Here is a 19258-nt window from a genome sequence, read left to right on the forward strand (position 1 = left end):
TATTTTTTTGTTAATACAACACATGAATACAACAAAATGGCATAAACTTACAACAAAAAAATGACACAAAAAGCTCAAAATATCAGAACCAGAAAGAATAAATGAATAAACTTAGGGGGGAAAAACTGACTGCGCTGTGTCTTTGTAAGGGCTTCTGAGAAATGGTTTAATTCATTTTATGAATATAATAAACAGAGTGTGTGTGTTAGTAAGGAATCTACATTTATTATAATGTTATTAATAAAAATAAAACAAAACACAGCAGTCTTTGGTTGTTCGATTATATTTTATAAGGTGAAAGTATCAGTAACCACGGCTTTTCCTGTCAGACAATACTAACTACTTTGAAAAAAGAGAGAAAATAAATAAATAAATAAATAAATAAAAACACCACAGTTCTTCTATGACATTGTCCTTCAGAAAGTGACATAAGTTTTAGCGGGCAAACAACGGTAGAAATGCAATGGATTAAAAAATGGATTTAAAAAATACAGAAATCTGAACATTATTATTGAAATTGCAACTAACTTGTTTATTCCCATCCTCTTGGGCAACATATTCGTTTTCTTGCCGTTGTGTTCTATAAATTAAGCTTGACCAGAGCATATTTCTGTTTTGGTAGTAGGTTATAGCCGTTTTATACCAATACTCCCCTAAATTACAAATTACCCGCAATATTAATTTTCAAAAGTTACAGAGCTCACAAGGTACTGCACAACAGGAATGAATTTAAAATCTTTAGAGCACATTTTCCTGGCTGTTGAAACAATAGGTTATCAACCTGTCACTCAAGGCATGCGCTGTCACTTTAGGAACTTTACGTAACTTCAGCGTAAATCTCGCTCCGTCTGTCTTGATGCTCAGCACAGTTCAAAGCGCTTGTCTTTACGCAAACAGCGTTTGTGAATAGCAGAAGCGTAGCGTGTAGGATTCGTGTGGCTGGTTCGCTCATGTTTCAGTGGGCCACACGGGGAAGGTAAATAAAGACAGGACGGTCACCAGCGCAACATTTACCCGTCAGGTACAGACAACCAGGGGACCGTGAACCTCAGACGTCTTTTTAGGGCCTGCTTCGATCCGTCGTGTTTTGTCTTTGTCTAAACTGCATTACTCACGGGATAAAAGGAGAAAGAGAGGAGAAGAGAGGTGACAACATCGCCTGTGCAGGTGAAAGGAGTTTATTTAGCTTGTAAGCTAACTGCCTGCAACATAATTGACTTAGTTGACCTGCTAGCTTCATTGTTATCATTCATAGCTGCTGCACAAACACGGCTGTGAATAGCTAACCGGTTGTGGTCTAACGTTAGTTAGTACGTTGGGATGTTCAACTGCCATTTACATTTGGAAAAAGCGACACTTGCATTCAATAATGTTTCTGTGCTGAAGCCAAACCGACACTAGACAAGAGCCAGATGAGAGCAGAAGAGTTCAGTAGCCTATGTATGTCATGTAGTTTTCAAAACAGTGATCAGATGACCAATTCAACCGGTGGCCATTCATAGCACAAACACTCTTGTTCATCTCATTGATTTTTCATCAGAGGGGTGACATACACGAAGGAAGCAGGCTGTTTTGGAATTATTGCATAAGGACAGCAAGGTAAACCTGGACTGTTTGTGCACAAACATGCAATCTTGGTTAATTGTTAATAGCTGTTTTCAGGAACAATGAAATCTGTGTAATCCTTCTAGTCTGGTTAAGCTGATGGAGCATATGTTTATGTTAGTGGAAAGGTAGCTAAGTCCACAGGATTTATCTCAAGCTGATGATTCATTGTCTTTCAGGTTCTGTTTTGTTTGTGACCGGTACGGTGGCGTAGTTATTCACCCATACTGCTTCCGGAGAAGAAATGCTTTACAATAATTATTATAGATTGTTATAGATTTTTATTTGTATAAACAGACTAAGATGTGTAAAAACTGCCAAGAATGTCACTCTCAGGGGCACGATGATCTCAGTAACTTTCTGTGTAACTAACCTTTGGGTTACCAGTCTAGAGGTCCTCAACCTGGGGGATGGAACCCACTAGGGCCCGAGCAAACTTCCAAGGGGGCCTCTTCAAATTTAAATTAAGACAAAACAACATTTAAAATAAGCTAAAACAAAATCCCATATAATTTATCATTTTGATTTCTAGACCTGGAAAATCATCTAAATTATTGAAATGAACATTTTATAATGAGTATACATTTTTGATTTACATTTCTAAAGTTTTATGTACTACATGTTCATATAAAGTTTTGATGTCAAAATGATGAATTATGGGTATTTATCTGCTCTGTGAATAATTCTACATACATTAGTATATGAATTGTTTAGATTTAGAATCAACCAGTTTACAACAGTGTGCATAAAATTCAGTCCAATTTTTGAATTGGTCTGAAAACAGAATTGCAGACAGGCTGAATGACAATGCAAATCCACTCTCTGACAGTAGGTGGCGCTTATGGAAGCAGAAATAGAGCCCTTTCCCACAGTGCCACTTCCAAGTCGAACACACCATAAATCTGCAGTGGTCAGGTGGTACAGTGGCCACGTGGTACAAGTCGTAGCTCTCAGAAAATGACAAGTGTACACATTGTAATTACAAGTTCTACAAGCATGTGAAGGCTTTTTACAGTTCAGAATCGTTATGGTAATTACGACATGGTGTAAATGCAGCTTTAGTCATTACACAGAGGCAAGAAAAAAAGAAAATGCCTTTGAAACTTTTCAGAAGACAGTCAGTTCCCTTCATATAACATACATTAAATGGTTCATACATTTATTCAAATAATTTCCCTCAGCATTCTTTTAAAACTGTTCACTGCTTCGGCATGTTTATACAAATCACCTATGCTGCGTGGTTCACCTGCTTGACTGTTGCTAACTTTGTTTAGTGCTGGACACAGTATTTATCGTGAGTTTTTCAAATCACTGTAAACAAATACGGTTTAATGATAATTAAATTATGAAATGTAAATATTAATACTAACCATCTGGTATTTTATCGATGAATATTTCCTGAGTAAGTTTTGAAAACAAAATTAGGGCTGGGGGTCTTTTAATAATAATATGGACAGTGGTGGGTAACAACATACTACTTAATGATATTTCATGTACTTGTCTTGTAGATATCTCAAGGTGTTAGTTTGATCAGCCTTACGGTGTGTTGCCATGGCGATGCGGGAGTTAGTGGAGGCGGAATGTGGGGGAGCCAATCCCCTTATGAAACTGACTGGTCACATGACCCAAGAAGGAGGGGCCTGGAGACATCGGTCAACACCCACTGTAAGTTACTAACCTTTTTTTTTGTAACCGTGGCAAATATTTAGCTCCAACCTTAATCAAGCACTCATGAACAACTAATCAAGGTATTCTGGATTACTAGAAAGCTGCAGGCAGGTGAGTTTGATTAGGGTTGGAGCTAAACTCTCCAGGAAAGTGGACTTTCGAGGGCCAGAATTGTGAATCCCTGATGTAAATACACTTGTTTGCATGGAATGTGTCAATGCATCATACTGTTTACAATCATCCCCAATGATGGTGGCTCCAGCTCTCATGCTGAAAATGAGACTTTATTCCAAAAATCTTGAGTCCAATTATCAAAAGTTTGGGAATTCAATTTTGTATTTTGCGGACATGAAAACTGCATTCTATAAACAAACTGACACCTGCAAGTTAGAACTCGCAGTCGCAACCACATTCTCACCGCCCTGTGTTGTTTAAATAAAACATTGAAAGATTAATGGCAGAAGTTGTGGTTATTATTTATTGGTAAGCTAACCAAATGATTATTTGACTGATCAGAAATTATTTAATAGATGTATCTGAAAATTATTATTAGTTAGTTAGATTATTCATCTAAAAATTCATTTTTTTTTATACATTAATCGATTGTTTGCAGTGATTAATCGATTAATTTATTAATTTATTTGCAAAAAGTCATTAGTTGTAGCATTGAAAATAATATTATGCTTTTTTACTCTTTCCCCCATAGATTCCTCCTACTTCAATTGAAATAGCCACGGAAGAGGAGGTGTGTATTTTGTTTTTTTAATATTTCAAGGTGTTTTCAATGACCTGGGGTGCGTTTCCTGATCAACGATGTAACTCACTGCTGAACTGCCATAGTACGATGCATCGTTGAACAAATCAACTAGCTAGTTCGCGAAACCGTATTGTCGCAAACCTGTCGTTCAACCACGTTGGTGAATGACGTCAGGCAGGTGGTGAGTAATAACTTCTTTAAATGAATCCGTTTGAGATCAAATTAATGCTAGATTTTTTGCTATAAATTACGGACATGGCATTAGAGGACTAATTCTCATTTTCCTCAGTTATTTTGCTTTATTTCCAGATTAAATCAAATGCTTGTTCTGACGTACTAGAGCACGTATGCACATGCGCACTCTCCAAAAACAGTGCTTTAAATCTCTTGACAAACTAAAATATATAAATGACATTTGTATATATTCGAAATAAAAGATATACATTGTACTTAATGTCAGCTTGCTTATTTTGCTCAGGATAACGATTTATTAAGTCAACATGTCATAAAAACAAGAAACTATGCTTCTAACTACAGCTCGAGAGCTGTCGTTCCAACCACACAAGTTTGAGATGCAGTTTGCGAATGTTTGTTTGAACTATGGTTTCGGGAAACACCAAATCATTGAACTATGTAAGTAACGACGGAACTTGCGATGTTAGTTGGCTAACGATGCTTTTGTGAAACGCACCTCTGATCAGTTTGTGTCAGGTCAAGTAATCTGTGATTATGTCCCTGTAATGACACCCTGTTGTTTTTGAAATCCAGCTGGTGAGTGAGTTTCTACAGGCCCCACAAAGACCTCCTCACACTTTTGATATGGGTCAACTGCTGGAGGAAATGCAGCAGATAGATCAACAGAGCTACAGACAGGCTCCACAGAGAGGTAGCATGCACAAACACACGTCTAGACAGATTTCAGCACGTTTCAATGTGCTATAACTATATGTTTTCATTTCTCAGCTCCTGACGTGGCTGCTCTGGCTCTGTCTGGCGATTGGGCGGCAGAGTTCCTGTCTAGTGCTGACTCCGCCTCTTCTTCTGGACAAGCTGGTCTGGATCCAGCTGATGCTGACTGGACCAGAGAATTCATCAATGAAGTTGCAGGTTAATATATATGTGTGTGTGTGTGTCATGGCCAAAAGTTTTGACAGTCATATCAATTGTGTGTTTTGCAAAGTTTGCTGCATCAGTATTTGTAGATAATTTTTTCACGTTTCTGTGGTATACTGGAAAACAAGTATTTCAAGTTAATGGCTTTTAATGGCAAAAGCATTCAATATATGCAATATTTACAGTGTTGACCCTTCTTCTTCATAACCTCTGCAATTCACTCTGGCATGCAGAATATCAGTTTCTTGGCCAAATCCTGACTAATGGTGAAACATTCTTTACTTCTTAGTGCTCTGAGTTGATCACATTTGAGGGCTTTTGCTTGTTCATTTGCCTTTTGAAGATTGACCACAGGTTCTCTATGGGATTAAGATCCGGGGACTTGCCTGGCCACGGATCCAAAATTTCAATGTAATAATCTCAGAGCCACTTCATTATCACTCTTGCCTTGTGACATGGTGCTCAATCATCCTGGAAAATGCACAGATCATCACCAAATTGCTACTGGATCATTGAGAGAATTTTAATTTGCAGGATGTTCTGATACCATTCTTTATTCATGGAGGTGTTTTGGGCCAGAATTGTGAGAGAGCCCACTCCCTTGGATGAAAAGCAACCCCACACATGGATGGTGTCAGGATGCTTTGCTGTTGGCATGACACAGGATTCATGGTAGTGTTCACCTTTTCTTCTCCGGAAGAAGCAATACATTTTCCAGATGTCTCAAACAGATGGATAGGGGCTTCATCTGAGAAAATAACTTTGCACCAGTCTTCTGCTGTCCAATCCTTGTACTTCCTGCAGAATTTCAGTCTGTCCTTGATGTTTTCTTGGAGAGAAGTGGCTTCTTTGCTGCCCTTCTTGACACCAGGCTGCTGTCCAAAAGTCTTTGCCTCACTGTATGTGCAGATGCACTCACACACCCACCTGCTGCCAATTCTGAGCAAGCTCTGCACTGGTGGTGACACGATTCCGTAGTCGTCCTGGTGCTTGCCAGACACTCTGGGACATCCTGAGGCCTTCTTCACTGCAGTTGAACCTCTCTCTTTTTGAAGTTCTTGATGAACTCATAAGTGGTTCTTTCAAGTGCAAAATTCTTTGCAGCAATTTCCTTGCATGTGAGGCTTTTGATGCAAAGTGATGATGGATGCACATCTTTCTTTGGAGGTAACCTTTGCTAACACAAGAACACTATGATTGGAAGCACTTTATCCCTCCTTTTATAAAAATCAGTCTGCTCTTATAATCCAGTGATTTCACCTGACTAGCATTTGTTCACACTTTACCATGTGCTGATGATATGATGAGTGAAATGATGTTAGCTGGTCATTTTGTGCCAGGGCCAAAAAAACAGTGAAATTTGTTTTTTGTGATAAAGTTCATTTTTTTGGCCAGTGAAGCATTTTGCAATTATTTAAAATGCATCTGATCACTCTGCAGAAAAACAATGTGAATCAACATCACCACAACTGAAACAGCAAACTTTGCCAAACATAATTTGTCACTGCCAAAACTTTTGGCCATGACTGTGTACATATGGCACATATTTGATCCTTTTTTTTAAATTTAAGATGCTATCAGATGTCATTAACATATCATTCGATCTCATTCAATGTCATTAGGTGACAATTGACAATTCTGACAATTCTTCACTCATCTTTGCCCAGCCATCCTTTCATTTTCCATAGCTTTACCTTTTCTGTTGTCTTTTATTATACTTCCACCACTCACTTCCCTTCCTTCTGTCTCATAGACCCTGGCCGCTGGGCAGAGGAGTACCTGGAGCAATCAGAGGAGAAGTTATGGCTTGGAGATTTGGGAGAAAGGGAACAGGACAAAGAATGGTATTTTGTGTTTCTTGGCATGGCATAAAAATAAGACTTATAATAATAGTCAAGACTTAAAATAATAATAATAGACTTGGCATAAGAATAATATACACTATCGTTCAGAAGTTTTGGGGTCAGTGAGATTTTTTTTCTTTTTTCTTTGAAAGAAGTCTCTTATACTCACCAAAGCTGCATTTATTTGATCACAATTACAGTAAAAAACACTATTGTGAAATATTATTACAATTAAAAATTTAATAAATTTAATATATTTTTAAGTGTAATTTATTCCTCTGATGGCAAAACTGAATTTTCAGCATCATTACTCCAGTCTTCAGTGTCACATGATCCTTCAGAAATCATTCTAGTATGCTGACTTGGTGCTCAAGAAACATTTACTATTATTATCAATGTTAAAAACAGTTGTGCTGCTTAATATTTTTGTGGAAACTGTGATACATTTTTTAGGTTACTTTGATAAATGGAAAAAGTCAGAAGAACAGCATTTATTTGAAATATGTTTTGTAACATTATAAATGTCTTTACTGTCACTTTTGATCAACTTAATGCATCCTTGCTGAATCATACCCAAACTTTTGAGATTATACTAAGGTTCAATCAAAAGTAATAGATTTCAACAGTGTCCTGATCCTATTCTTACTTTAATGTGTTTTTTATCCTATCAGGACACAAGAATACCAGTCAGGTGAAGAACTACGTCAAACAGCGAATGAACTCCTTGCCAAAGTGGACGACCCTAAACTACAGAACACAGAGGTGAGAGCAAAAGGAAGGGTTTCCCTGCTGCGGTCTGTGCTGTTTAAGTGTTCTTTGAGCTGCACCTGAAACACTTTAGTCAAAGTCACCACATGCACTGATATATTAAACAACCATGCACATATTGCACCTAAAACACAAATTGTAAACCAATAGTTCCACTTCTAAATTAATATGCCATTTTAATATGAATAGTCTGTTCTATATAAGTTGCTGTATTGCTTGATAACCACAAACTACCTATGGTTGGGTTAATAAACTCTATTACTTGGTAGAAGAATTGTTTTTTCTGATGAATAAATTATTAATATTAATAGCTTAATAAATTAATGGTAACACTTTACAATAAGGTTAATTAATTAAACAGTTAATGTATTAACTAACATGAACTAATCACGAGCAATACATTTGTTACTGTATTTACTAATGTTCGTTAACGTTAGTTAATGAAAATACAGCTGTTCATTGTTTGTTCATGTTAGTTCACAGTGCATTAACTAATGTTAACAAGATTTTAATAATGTATTAGTAAATGTTGAAAATTACATTAACAAAGATTAATAAATGCTGTATAAGTGCAGTTCATTATTAGTTCATGTTAACTAATGTAGTTAACTAATGTTAAATAATGAATCTTATTGTAAAGTGTTACCAAATTGATTTTACCAGAGGGCTTTTGGCTTTTGATCCACCTTGGTAAAATCACTGTAATGCAAGGCCTCTCATGACATATTGCTGTATTAAATGTAGCAGAACTGGAATTTTCTTAACATAAGTTTATGAAAAATGTTTTTTGCTAGACATTTGACTAAAGTGTATCTATTTCAGAATAAATTTGCTCTGCCTTCACCAATGCCACATCACAGAAATGATCTGTCACAACGGATCACTTAAGTTAAGATAAAACCATGTTAATGTTGTCTCAAAGGGACTGTTTTACATCCCAGTATGCACTTCTGGGTTATTTTTAAAAGGTTAAGTAATACATTATTGAGGACTGATCACAGATTCTCCATGGGATTTAGATTATTATTTAGGTTCATTTTTGCCTTGTTGTAGATGAAGTGATGTGACATTGTTCACGTTTTCATGGGCATTTCTTCACTTATTCATATTTCTCTCTTTTTTCAGTTAACTCTGCTCTTGCTTTGCCATATAATTTGGGATATGTTATGCCTTTGGCCGTTACTCCTTCATCCTTGTGGTTTACTTGTGTCTGACCATAACTGTCAAGAAGAAACCGCTGATGGACTTGTGTGTTTGTGTGTGTTCAATGCATCGCCAATGTGTTTCCTGTTAGCAGTAGATGTGTAATAGCTGTTGTTGTTGTTGTTGTTATTGTGTAGTTCCTGCGGTTCATTAGGCAGATTGGCGAGGGCAGTGTGACTGTGGAGGACAGAGCAGGAAAAGAGCACACTGATAAAGCACAGGCCAAGGAGGCACAGCACTGGGCCTCAAGCCTCCACCAGGTACGAGCCCTTCCCAGCTCCTCTGATAGAGGAAACACTGTGAAGGGTGACACTGCAGCCCCTTGGCAGCCATCTTGGCTCTGCTCACGCTGTTTAGGCAACGTTAACTGTATCTACATAGCATACTGTAAATCCTTGGCAATTTGCACTGCTTGGTTTTAAATAATTACCCATGAGGAAAAACCGTTTTGGATAGCTTAATTCGTTTCAGAGACTGGACTCTGTACATACAAGGATGCATTAAATTTATCAAAAGTGAGAGTAAAGACATTTATAATGTTACAAAGATTTCTATTTCAAGTAAATGCTGTTCATTTGAACTTTAGATTCATCAAAGAGTCCTGAAAAAAAATGCATCACGGTTTCCACAATTTTAAGAAATATATACAAAAAAAAAAAAAAAAGACTTCTTTCAAAAACAAACTTCTTTTAAAAAAATCTTACTGACCCCAAACTTTTGAACGGTAGTGTAACCTATTTTCAAAATCGATGTATTTGTAATATTTTATTATATAATTTTTATACATGTTTTAGACATACAATTTTAATATTTAATAGTTAATAACAAAGCATTATGATGTAAAATGAATAAGAAATATTATAGATTATTCACTATTTCTAGGTCATCATTCAAAATTGTGGAGTTAATGCAGCTTGAGTTCTCACTCAAATGGTTGTGCTGATAATATAAAAATGTATTAAATTAGAAACAGTATTTTAAGTACTGGTCCAGGACTAGGTCTACAAAGGACTAGGAAACTGGACCCTGTTTATAAAAAATGGTTTTATCTAGGGCTGCAACTAACAATTATTTTGATAATCGCTTCGTTGGTCGACTATGTCTTTAATTAATCGATTAATCTGAATTTACAAAAAGCCCAATTTTCTTTTTTTATTTTATTGACAAAACACACTATTCCACGTCCTGCCCACTGCTGTCCTTCAAACAAACATTTCAACTGAATGCTATGAAAACATATAGTGAATATATCCATATCTATGGCTATGCTATATGCAAAAGAGCTATAAAGCAAAAGGACAGTTTAAATCCCTACATTAAAAATAAAGATAATATAGATAATAAACAAAAACAAAAACACAAACTCAGTGTTAACAGATAAGAGGAATGTTCTGCAGGAACACACATTCACTCTGGACACAGTAACCTGTTACTGTCATATTTTTATTCTGTAAATGTAAGAAACGTCTTACATTTATATTCAATTACACGTCATAAAATACATGAATTACATGTTGACTTTTAAACCTAAATTTACCGTCCAACAACAGATTTCAGAAAAATGTATATTTTTGTTCTAAATATTAATTGTCACCCTCTTTTAATTCGTCCTGTCTGTTTCATGTGCATGTGCGCACCGGCACTCATTCAGTAAAGTCTGAAGTTTAACGCAGACCGTCAGGATGAGCCTTCATGCAAAATGGAAATACTCACATGAATTTTGTAACACTTAAAGATAAGGATATAACTGTAAAATTAAAGTTTTGCCCTGAGGAAACATGTCACACATCTGTCACACGCATCTGTCAAAGCGCCTGACAGGGCAAGCCATGTTAAACATTACGGTAATGCATTAGCTTAAAGCTTAAAATAAATAATTCTCATGTTTTGGGCAGCTTGGGTCACTCTGTTTCCTCCAATATTTTTAGATGCATTTTGTCCATAGAAATGCGTTTATTCAGTGCTGTAATTTGATGCGACTGGCGGACGTTTTCCGTGCACAGTGGCAGACGCGACTAATCGATGATGATCTTCATTATCGATGATTTTCATTATCGATTTTATCGATTAGTTGTTGCAGCCCTAGTTTTATCCCATGGTTCAAATGAGCAATAGTTTAATTGTGATATCTCCTTCTTCTTTCTGTCATGGACGGTTGTCATGACATCTTGATCCCTACATTTAAACCTCCATCCATACCTAAATTTTCCCGCTATCCTTAACAATCCCACACTAAACGCACATTATCCATAAATACCCCTCCCTATACCCTCTGTCCCATACTGGCTGCCCAGCTCCTGGAATCAGGGGAAGGGACTGTGGAAGTGGAAACACGAGAGGGCAAAGAGAAGAATGACAAAGTTAAAGCTAAACAGGCAGAGCAATGGGCTACTCTCGTCAGGCAGGTAGGACCCTGATCACCTGGCAACAGTGATGCAGTAGTCCTGTTTTGTCTGTTTTTAGGCTTGCCATGTTCATTATGTTAACTAGCACCTGCTGACCAAACCTTTTTTGCTTTAAAGTGAGCAGATTGTTGCTTTAATTTAATTGTGCTTTTAACATAATTATCGCTGCAAGACACCAGGCCTGTACAGCTAATGCCCTGCTCACACTGCTTTCATTTGTGCCCAGCTACTGAAACCACTTTGACTTCCTGCAATAGTGAAGGTACACTGAGCATTGCTTGCTATTTTTAATATAAAGAGGAAAGGAAAGATGGATGAATGAGGGTGAGATTTTTTTTTTCTTCCTCTGTTGGTCTTTCAAGCCCTCTTTCTTTTTCCATTACATCCTTTCTTTATTCCCCCACTCTCATTCATCACAGTATGTTGTCTTTTTTCCCTTCAGCTGAGTATTGTTTAAGCATTTGCAGGCTCTGTGATGTGTTATGGAGGCTGTTAACAGCCTGGCATGTCGCTGTGCTCGGTAGGTTTCGGCAGAATCTGCAGAATCTTGGGTAGATGAATTCACCACTTATGGGCCAGACTTCCAGCAGGCCAAAGCAGCGGTGGAGGTGAGCCAGGCTGCACTCTTGCACACCTATACATGAACTTGAATGTGATGCCTTTGCATTCATTGGTGCTTGTGTGTTGTTTTGTGTGTGTGAGTTCAGAGTGATGTTGATTTCTGGGAGAAACTCCAGCAGGAGTGGGAGGAAATGGCAAAGAGGGATGCTGAAGCTCACCCTTGGCTCTCAGACTTTGACCAGATGCTCAGCAGCTCTTACGACAAGGTATCTGGATAATGTAAATGTACACCTGTGCCCATTTACAGCATGGATACTTCCGCCCAACTGAAACTCTGAGCCCTTTCCCAGGCTGCAGTCTGTGCTTTATTACTGTTTATACAATGATTAGTTACGGTCTATGGTTCTGCTTTGGCTTCACATGGAAATATTTTAATTGGCGGAGAAAAATAGACAAAATAGAACGAAAGATGAACTAAAGTGTTACGGGTTTGGAATGACATAAGGGTGAGTAATTAATGACAGAATTTTCATTTTTGGGTGAACTATCAGTTTAAGTAGATTTTTTTATTTTTTATTTTTTTTTTATTGTTCAGATTCCAAATACACAACCGTTCAAAAGTTTGAAGCTGGTAAGAATTTTTAATGTTTTTGAAATGTGTTCTTATACTTACCAAGGCTGCATTTATTTGATTAAAAAAAAAAAAAAAAACAGCAATACTGTGAATAATTATTATTATAATTTAAAATAACCATTTCCTAATTTTAAATATATTTTCAAGACAAAATTTAACTGAATTTAACAGCAGCCATTATTCCAGTCTTCAGTGTGATCCTTCAGAAATCATTTTATTTCACATTTTCAAATTTTAATTATTGTTAATGTTATTATTATCATTATATAAAAGCCTTTACTGTCACTTGTGATCAGTTTAATATGCTCTTGTGGAATAAAAGTATTAAAGTGTTAGTTCACCCAAAAATGAAAATAATGTCATTTTTTTACTCACCCTCATGTCGTTCCACACCCGTAAGACCTTCGTTTATCTTCGTAACACAAATTAAGATATTTTTGATGAAATCCGATGGCTCAGTGAGGCCTCTGTTGCCAGCAAGATAATTAACACTTTCAAACACCCAGAAAGGTACTAAAAACATTTAAAACAGTTCATGTGAGTACAGTGGTTCTACCTTAATATTATAAAGATTATCGAATATTAATATTATCGAATCTTTTGTTTTGAATCAGTGATTCGAATTGCGTGTCAAACTGCCAAACTGCTGAAATCAAGCAAGTGACTTTGGCGCTCCGAACCACTGAATCGAAACAAAAGATTTGAAGCAGTGTTTTGAAATCACCCATCACTACATATTGTTGAAAAGTCGTTATTTTGTTTTTTTTGGCGCACAAAAAGTATTCTCGTCGCTTTATAACATTAAGGTTGAACCTCTGTAGTCACATGAACTGTTTTAAATATGTTTTTAGTACCTTTCTGGGCATTGAAAGTATAAATTAACTCACTGAGCCATCGGATTTCATCAAAAATATCTTAATTTGTGTTCTGAAGATGAACGAAAGTCTTACGGGTGTGAAACGACATGAGGGTGAGTAATTAATGACATCATTTTCATTTTTGGATGAACTAACCTTTTAATTTCTTAAATAATAAAAATTTACTTTTTTTAAATAATAATAATTAAAAAAAAAATCTATCAAACTTTTGAACAGTGGTGTGTTTTATTCAGGTATCCAATCTTTTTCAGAGCATGGCAAAAAAATCGTTGTGAGAAAAGTAATTTGTGAATGTTAACTTTCATGTATCATTGTGAATATGCCTTTACTATTCTCCTAGGGATATCAGTTTGAAGAAGACAACCCGTACCTGTCCCACGAGGATCCGTTTGCTGAGGGCGTGAAGAGGATGGAGGCGGGGGACATTCCTGGAGCTGTACGTCTCTTTGAGAGCGCGGTTCAGAGACAGCCAGACAACCAGCTGGTCAGAGCCTTATACGCATAATTTTGACATCCAAAAACTGATGATACATTTTGTCTCATGGGACTCTAACTTTGTTCTGCTGTCTTGTTTGTCTTTGTGAAACGCTGACTGTGTGTGACGATACTGCAGGCTTGGCAATATCTGGGCACCTGCCAGGCAGAGAACGAGCAAGAGTTTGCTGCTATCAGCGCCCTCCGCAGGTGAGAAGTGTAACTTCAGCCTTACTGTGCACATCAATTAAATTCTCCTGACTATGACAAATCTGATTTATTAAAATACTGCTCCCGCCTTTTTAAATTCAAGTCTCAATTGCTGTTTTCAGATGTATTGAGCTGAAAAAAGATAATCTGACAGCCCTCATGGCTCTAGCTGTGAGCTTCACCAATGAGTCACTGCACAGACAGGCCTGCGAGACGCTCCGTGATTGGTTGAGGCACAACCCTAAATACCGGCAGATCCTGGAGCAGCATGAACGAGAGAAGGAGAGGGAGGGTGTGAGAGAGAGGGAGAAAGAGAGGGAGAGATTTGGATCTCTTCTGCCAGAGTAAGAGGATTCTTGAATGCAGTAAAGAAACATTCTGGGTTCAAGGTCTGAAAAACTGACCCTGTTTATTTCCATTGTAACACTGTGTTCTAACAAGATGCAAACCAAAAATCTCTTCTGTGTTAATCAGCTGCGATGATGAGCAACATTAGATTTTGTTGATTTCACCGGGGTACAGCACACTGAAATCTGTACACTGCCGTTCAGAGGTTTGGGTTCAATAAGATATTTCTAAAATAAATTAATACATTTATTCAGCACTTTTATTTCAAATTAATCCTGTTCTTTTGAACTTTCGATTCATCAAATAATACTACAAAAAGTCACGGTTTCCACAAAAATAATAAGCAGCACGACTTGATAATAATATGAAATGTTTTTTAAGCAGCAATTCAGCATATCAGAATGATTTCTGAAGGATCATGTGACATTAAAGACTGGAGTAATGGCTGCTGAAAATTCAGATTTACTATGGTAAAATGGTTAGGACTCGTTACTGTAACCATGATATCTACTAAAAAAAACTGAAGGACAAGTCAGAATTATTTTTACCACAAATATGCCACAAATTATGTTAAAAACTTTAACTTTTATTGGACACAGAATTCCTTTAAATCTTATTCATGATTGTACAACTCTGGATTGATCAGATGTGGAAGCAGCCTGTTTTCAGTGCCTGTCTTCACCGGCATGAGAAATGCATAAGTCACTGGACAGGGCATTGTAACCAAGCAACAGATTTACGTTCGTCACCGATCATAAGCGAGCAGTGCTCTAAAAATACATCTAATGCAAACACAGGTGTGAGTTCCATCTGCACAGCATTGTGGGGTTGCTGAATATACCATGTTTTAATCAGTTGACAGTGCAGATATTAATACTTTTTGTATGACTCAGGAATGATTATGCACTGTCTTTTCTTTATTAAAGAATATTTTCAAAAAATAAAATCTACTCTCCATTTCGTTCCAAACCTGCTTGGACTGACTATCTTCTATGGAGCACAAAAGGAGGGTTTTTGAAGAATATTCTGGCCTAATGAAAGTGAATGAGCACTGGGTTTCTTAAGCTCCAGAATGACAAAAGCACCATGAAAGTGGCATAAAATGAACTGTATTCCAAGTCTTTTGAAGCCATATGATAGCTTTGAGGTCATGTGGGCGAGTAAATAATGAGTATTTGAGTTTTGGGGGGTAAACTATCCCTTTAGGTTACAGGCTAATCCAGTTCTTTCCCTCTTTATTCTTCCTCTTAGGGCACTGTTTGGTGATGTGCAGACGTTGTTTTTGAGTGCAGCGGCCGCTGACCCCACACGGGTTGACCCTGAGCTGCAGTGTGGTCTGGGCGTTCTCTTCAACCTGAGTGGAGAGTATGACAAGGCTGTGGACTGCTTCTCTGCCGCCCTGTCTGTGACGCCACAGGTTGGTTCATTCACACTTAACATACAAATGACACACCAAGGATGATAACTGTAACTATTAACATTTTATTAATCGTTATAATTCTATGATAATTGGGAAGTCCACACCACAGCTATAGGCCTTGTCCAGACCAATACGTTTTCATTTGAAAACGCATCTTTTTCTCTCCGGTTTGGCCTTCTGTCCACACTGAGACGGCGTTTTTGTTAAGAAAAACGGAGCATTTTGAAAACACTGTGGATAAATTTGTAGTTGTAGTGTGGATGATGAAAATGGAGGTATTTGAAAACAATGACACATATTTAGTGATGTGACACACATTGTACCCATAGATATCAATAGTTATACCGGCACTGTCGTGCCTGCTATTTACATCAACAGTATTGCTCAAGATAAATGTTCCTTTGTAGAATCTTCGTATTACATTCCTGCAAAGATGACAGAGAATGTACTCACATTTGCTGTCCTGCGTGGCAAAATATGATGACCGCTGCGTTTTAAACCCGATTTTGAGCGCGACCTAGACGCAACATTGAGTGATGCGATATTATACTAATAAAATGATCGTGCTAGAAGAATAGCGTGACAACTTTATTATATCTGCTCTCTCTGCATCATCTTGCGAGCTTTTAGTATGTTTTACGCATGTGCAGTAAGGTGATTTAAGCGTTTTCGGACGTTTCAGTGTGGATGAGCAACTTTTGGAAAACGCTTGTGTGGATGATGTGAACATTGTGCAGAATCCAGCGCACGAGTGTAAAGGCCTGTTCACTAACAATGATAACTACGAAGGTAACCATAACAATAAACTATATTAGCTCCACATCAACATTCTATTTGATATAATCACATGCTGCAGGTTTGTCGTTTGCCGCTTTAAAGTCACCATGAAATCAAAATGGATTTTTTTTTTTTTTATGGAATATCGCAAAGACATCTCTTCTCTGATGACGTGTTTACTGACGTGAGGGCGGTACAACCTGTCCGGAGACATTTGAAAACTAAATGTTTTTATTTAGATAAATAATGATATAATGATAATGACACAGAGGAACAATATAATTGGAATCCCTTTCAGAACGATTTTTTCCAGCTGATGAATGATAAAAACATTGTCAGCCAATCAGAATCCACCCAACTTTAAAGAGCTTGAGCGTTTAATATCGGCATGAAATGGAAGTTGCAAACATCTTTACTTTTGTCACGTACTGTATATCCAAGTGAAACGGCTTCTCAAACAAGAAAACAATGTAGGACGGGACTTGATTTTGTCCATGAGGAGTTAATTGGATTAATTGTTGGATCATTGTGGTTCGCTATTGCTGTGATCTCATGTGAGTGACAGGTTGTACCGCCCTCACGTCAGTAAACACGTCATCAGAGAGATGTCTTTGAGATATTCCATAAAAAAAAATTCCATTCTGATTTCATGGTGACTTTAAAGCGGCAAGCGACAAACCTGCAGTATGTGCTTATATCAAACAGAATGTTGATGTGGAGCTAATATAGTTTATTGTTATAGTTCCCTTTATAGTTATCATTGTTGGTGGACAGGCATTTACACTTATACGCCGGATTCTGCACAATGTTTTATTCTACACATTGTTCATCAATATTTTAGTTCACATTCTTCCTTCTCTCAACCCTGCGTGAAGGATTATCTGCTGTGGAACAAGCTGGGAGCAACTCTTGCGAATGGTAATCGTTCAGAGGAAGCGGTCGCTGCTTACAGACGCGCGCTGGAGTTACAGCCTGGATTTGTACGCAGCCGATACAACCTGGGCATCAGCTGTGTCAACCTGGGTGCACACAGGTTAGTAAAAGAAGAAAGTAAACAATCATCGGAGTAAACAAGCAAACAAAAAGCTAAAAGACGACAACAACAAATGCCACTTCTCGTTTTTCCATCAGGGAGGCCGTAGAGCACTTCCTAGAGGCCCTTTCTCTGCAGCGACAGGCCGCAGGGGATGGAGAGGGAGGTGCGAGTCGAGGGCCAGGTTCAGCAGTGACTGTGATGTCAGATAACATCTGGTCCACCTTACGCATGGCATTGAGCATGATGGGAGAAAGCTCGCTTTACTCAGCCGCCGACCGGCGAGATCTGGACACGCTGCTGGCGCACTTCTCCCATAGAGAAGGAGAGACAGAATGAAGGATGGAGGAGTTGAAGGAGCGCAGGAAGATCGAATGTGAGTGTGGAGAAGCTTGTTTTGGGGAGAAAACATCAAGACCGAAGGTGTACATTTCAACAAAGGGGCATGACGTTTAGAGGTGCTACAATGTGAGGAGAAAAAAAGTGTGAAACACCCAGCTCCAGCACTGCATTAATGGACAGACATATGCCTGAGAAAAAAGGACATGTGGAAAAGCCCATGGTACGGTTTAAAAACACAACAGTATTTATATGGTTTTTGTAAGTTTACGCTTACAGAGAATCTGTTGTAATTCTTCCATTTTGTTAATCTTGAAGATTACCGTTCTATCCTTCTCAAAATTACAGTAATATTTGTCATATGGGGAAAATAAGGTCCTTGCACTGTGAGCTCAAAAGTACTTGCCTCTGTTTGACACAGAGAAGAGGGATGTGGAGATATAATTGTGTTGTACGTCACTACAGCTCCTGTACAAAGTATCAGTGATTTGCAAGCCTTAAAGTTATACTGGCAACTACATTCATAAGCAAGGGAAGGGTTGTGAGACTGAAAGACATGTCTGTAAGCACTCTTTCTTATCGGATATTTGCTCTTGCTGTAAAATTATTTGCTTAATTGTAAATTCTACTTGCCATATTGTGTATTGTACCATAATTATTAATGTTTTGCATATAGCCGATTCAAATTGCTATGACTTCCAGCAATAAAGCTTTGACAAAAATGCTTAGTAACTTGAGGAAAAATCATTTTCATTTTTTCCAAACATAAGTAAATTATAGGGTGAATTCAGGTTGATTGGGACACTTTTTGTCAGACTGAGAAAGTGTCTTAACCAACCTGAATTCACCCTATAATTTTATGATCATGTGATACATTTTAGAATTACATAATTACTTTCTTTGTGACTTTATTCAGAGTTTGCTATTGCGTCATTCCATGAAACCGGTGCGTTTTGGACTTACACATTTTTAGATTTTTTTACCAAAATGTATTACTTTTCTGAACCTCCCAAAACATTAATGACATATTTAACTTCCATTTTCCCATCTGAGGCATCAAATCCCTATTATTATTGGTCATTATTTTAAGATATGGACACTATGGAAGCTCTCTGAATATTATTATAAAATGTATTTGTGATAAAATCAACATTTTCCTATTAATCAGATGTCCCTCACACTAATTCAGTAATTGCAAATATAAAAGTTACATAAAATCTC

At 37.4% G+C, this 19258-nt stretch overlaps 1 protein-coding gene across 6 annotated transcripts; it reads left to right on the forward strand.

The window, feature by feature from the left end:
• The first annotated feature begins 887 nt into the window (after positions 1-887).
• Positions 888-18769, forward strand: pex5 (peroxisomal biogenesis factor 5). Of its 6 annotated transcripts, none has more exons than XM_051864294.1 (17): positions 900-1167; positions 1541-1599; positions 3114-3270; positions 3980-4018; positions 4799-4916; positions 4994-5137; positions 6897-6987; positions 7659-7749; positions 9096-9218; positions 11888-11971; positions 12071-12190; positions 13777-13920; positions 14050-14120; positions 14243-14464; positions 15720-15885; positions 17541-17698; positions 17797-18769. In XM_051864294.1, exons 3-17 carry the CDS (start codon positions 3157-3159, stop codon positions 18035-18037), a joined length of 1926 nt encoding a protein of 641 aa, XP_051720254.1. In that variant the 5' UTR covers positions 900-1167; positions 1541-1599; positions 3114-3156; the 3' UTR covers positions 18038-18769. The 6 variants fall into 6 exon arrangements, with proteins under 6 accessions (XP_051720255.1, XP_051720254.1, XP_051720253.1 ...); XM_051864296.1 differs by having other exon boundaries at positions 902-1021; XM_051864297.1 differs by lacking the exon at positions 900-1167 and adding an exon at positions 1228-1440.
• Positions 18770-19258: the final 489 nt, after the last annotated feature.

The sequence above is a fragment of the Ctenopharyngodon idella genome, chromosome 16 (assembly GCF_019924925.1).
Source record: "Ctenopharyngodon idella isolate HZGC_01 chromosome 16, HZGC01, whole genome shotgun sequence".
In the NCBI taxonomy this organism is placed as follows: domain Eukaryota; kingdom Metazoa; phylum Chordata; class Actinopteri; order Cypriniformes; family Xenocyprididae; genus Ctenopharyngodon; species Ctenopharyngodon idella.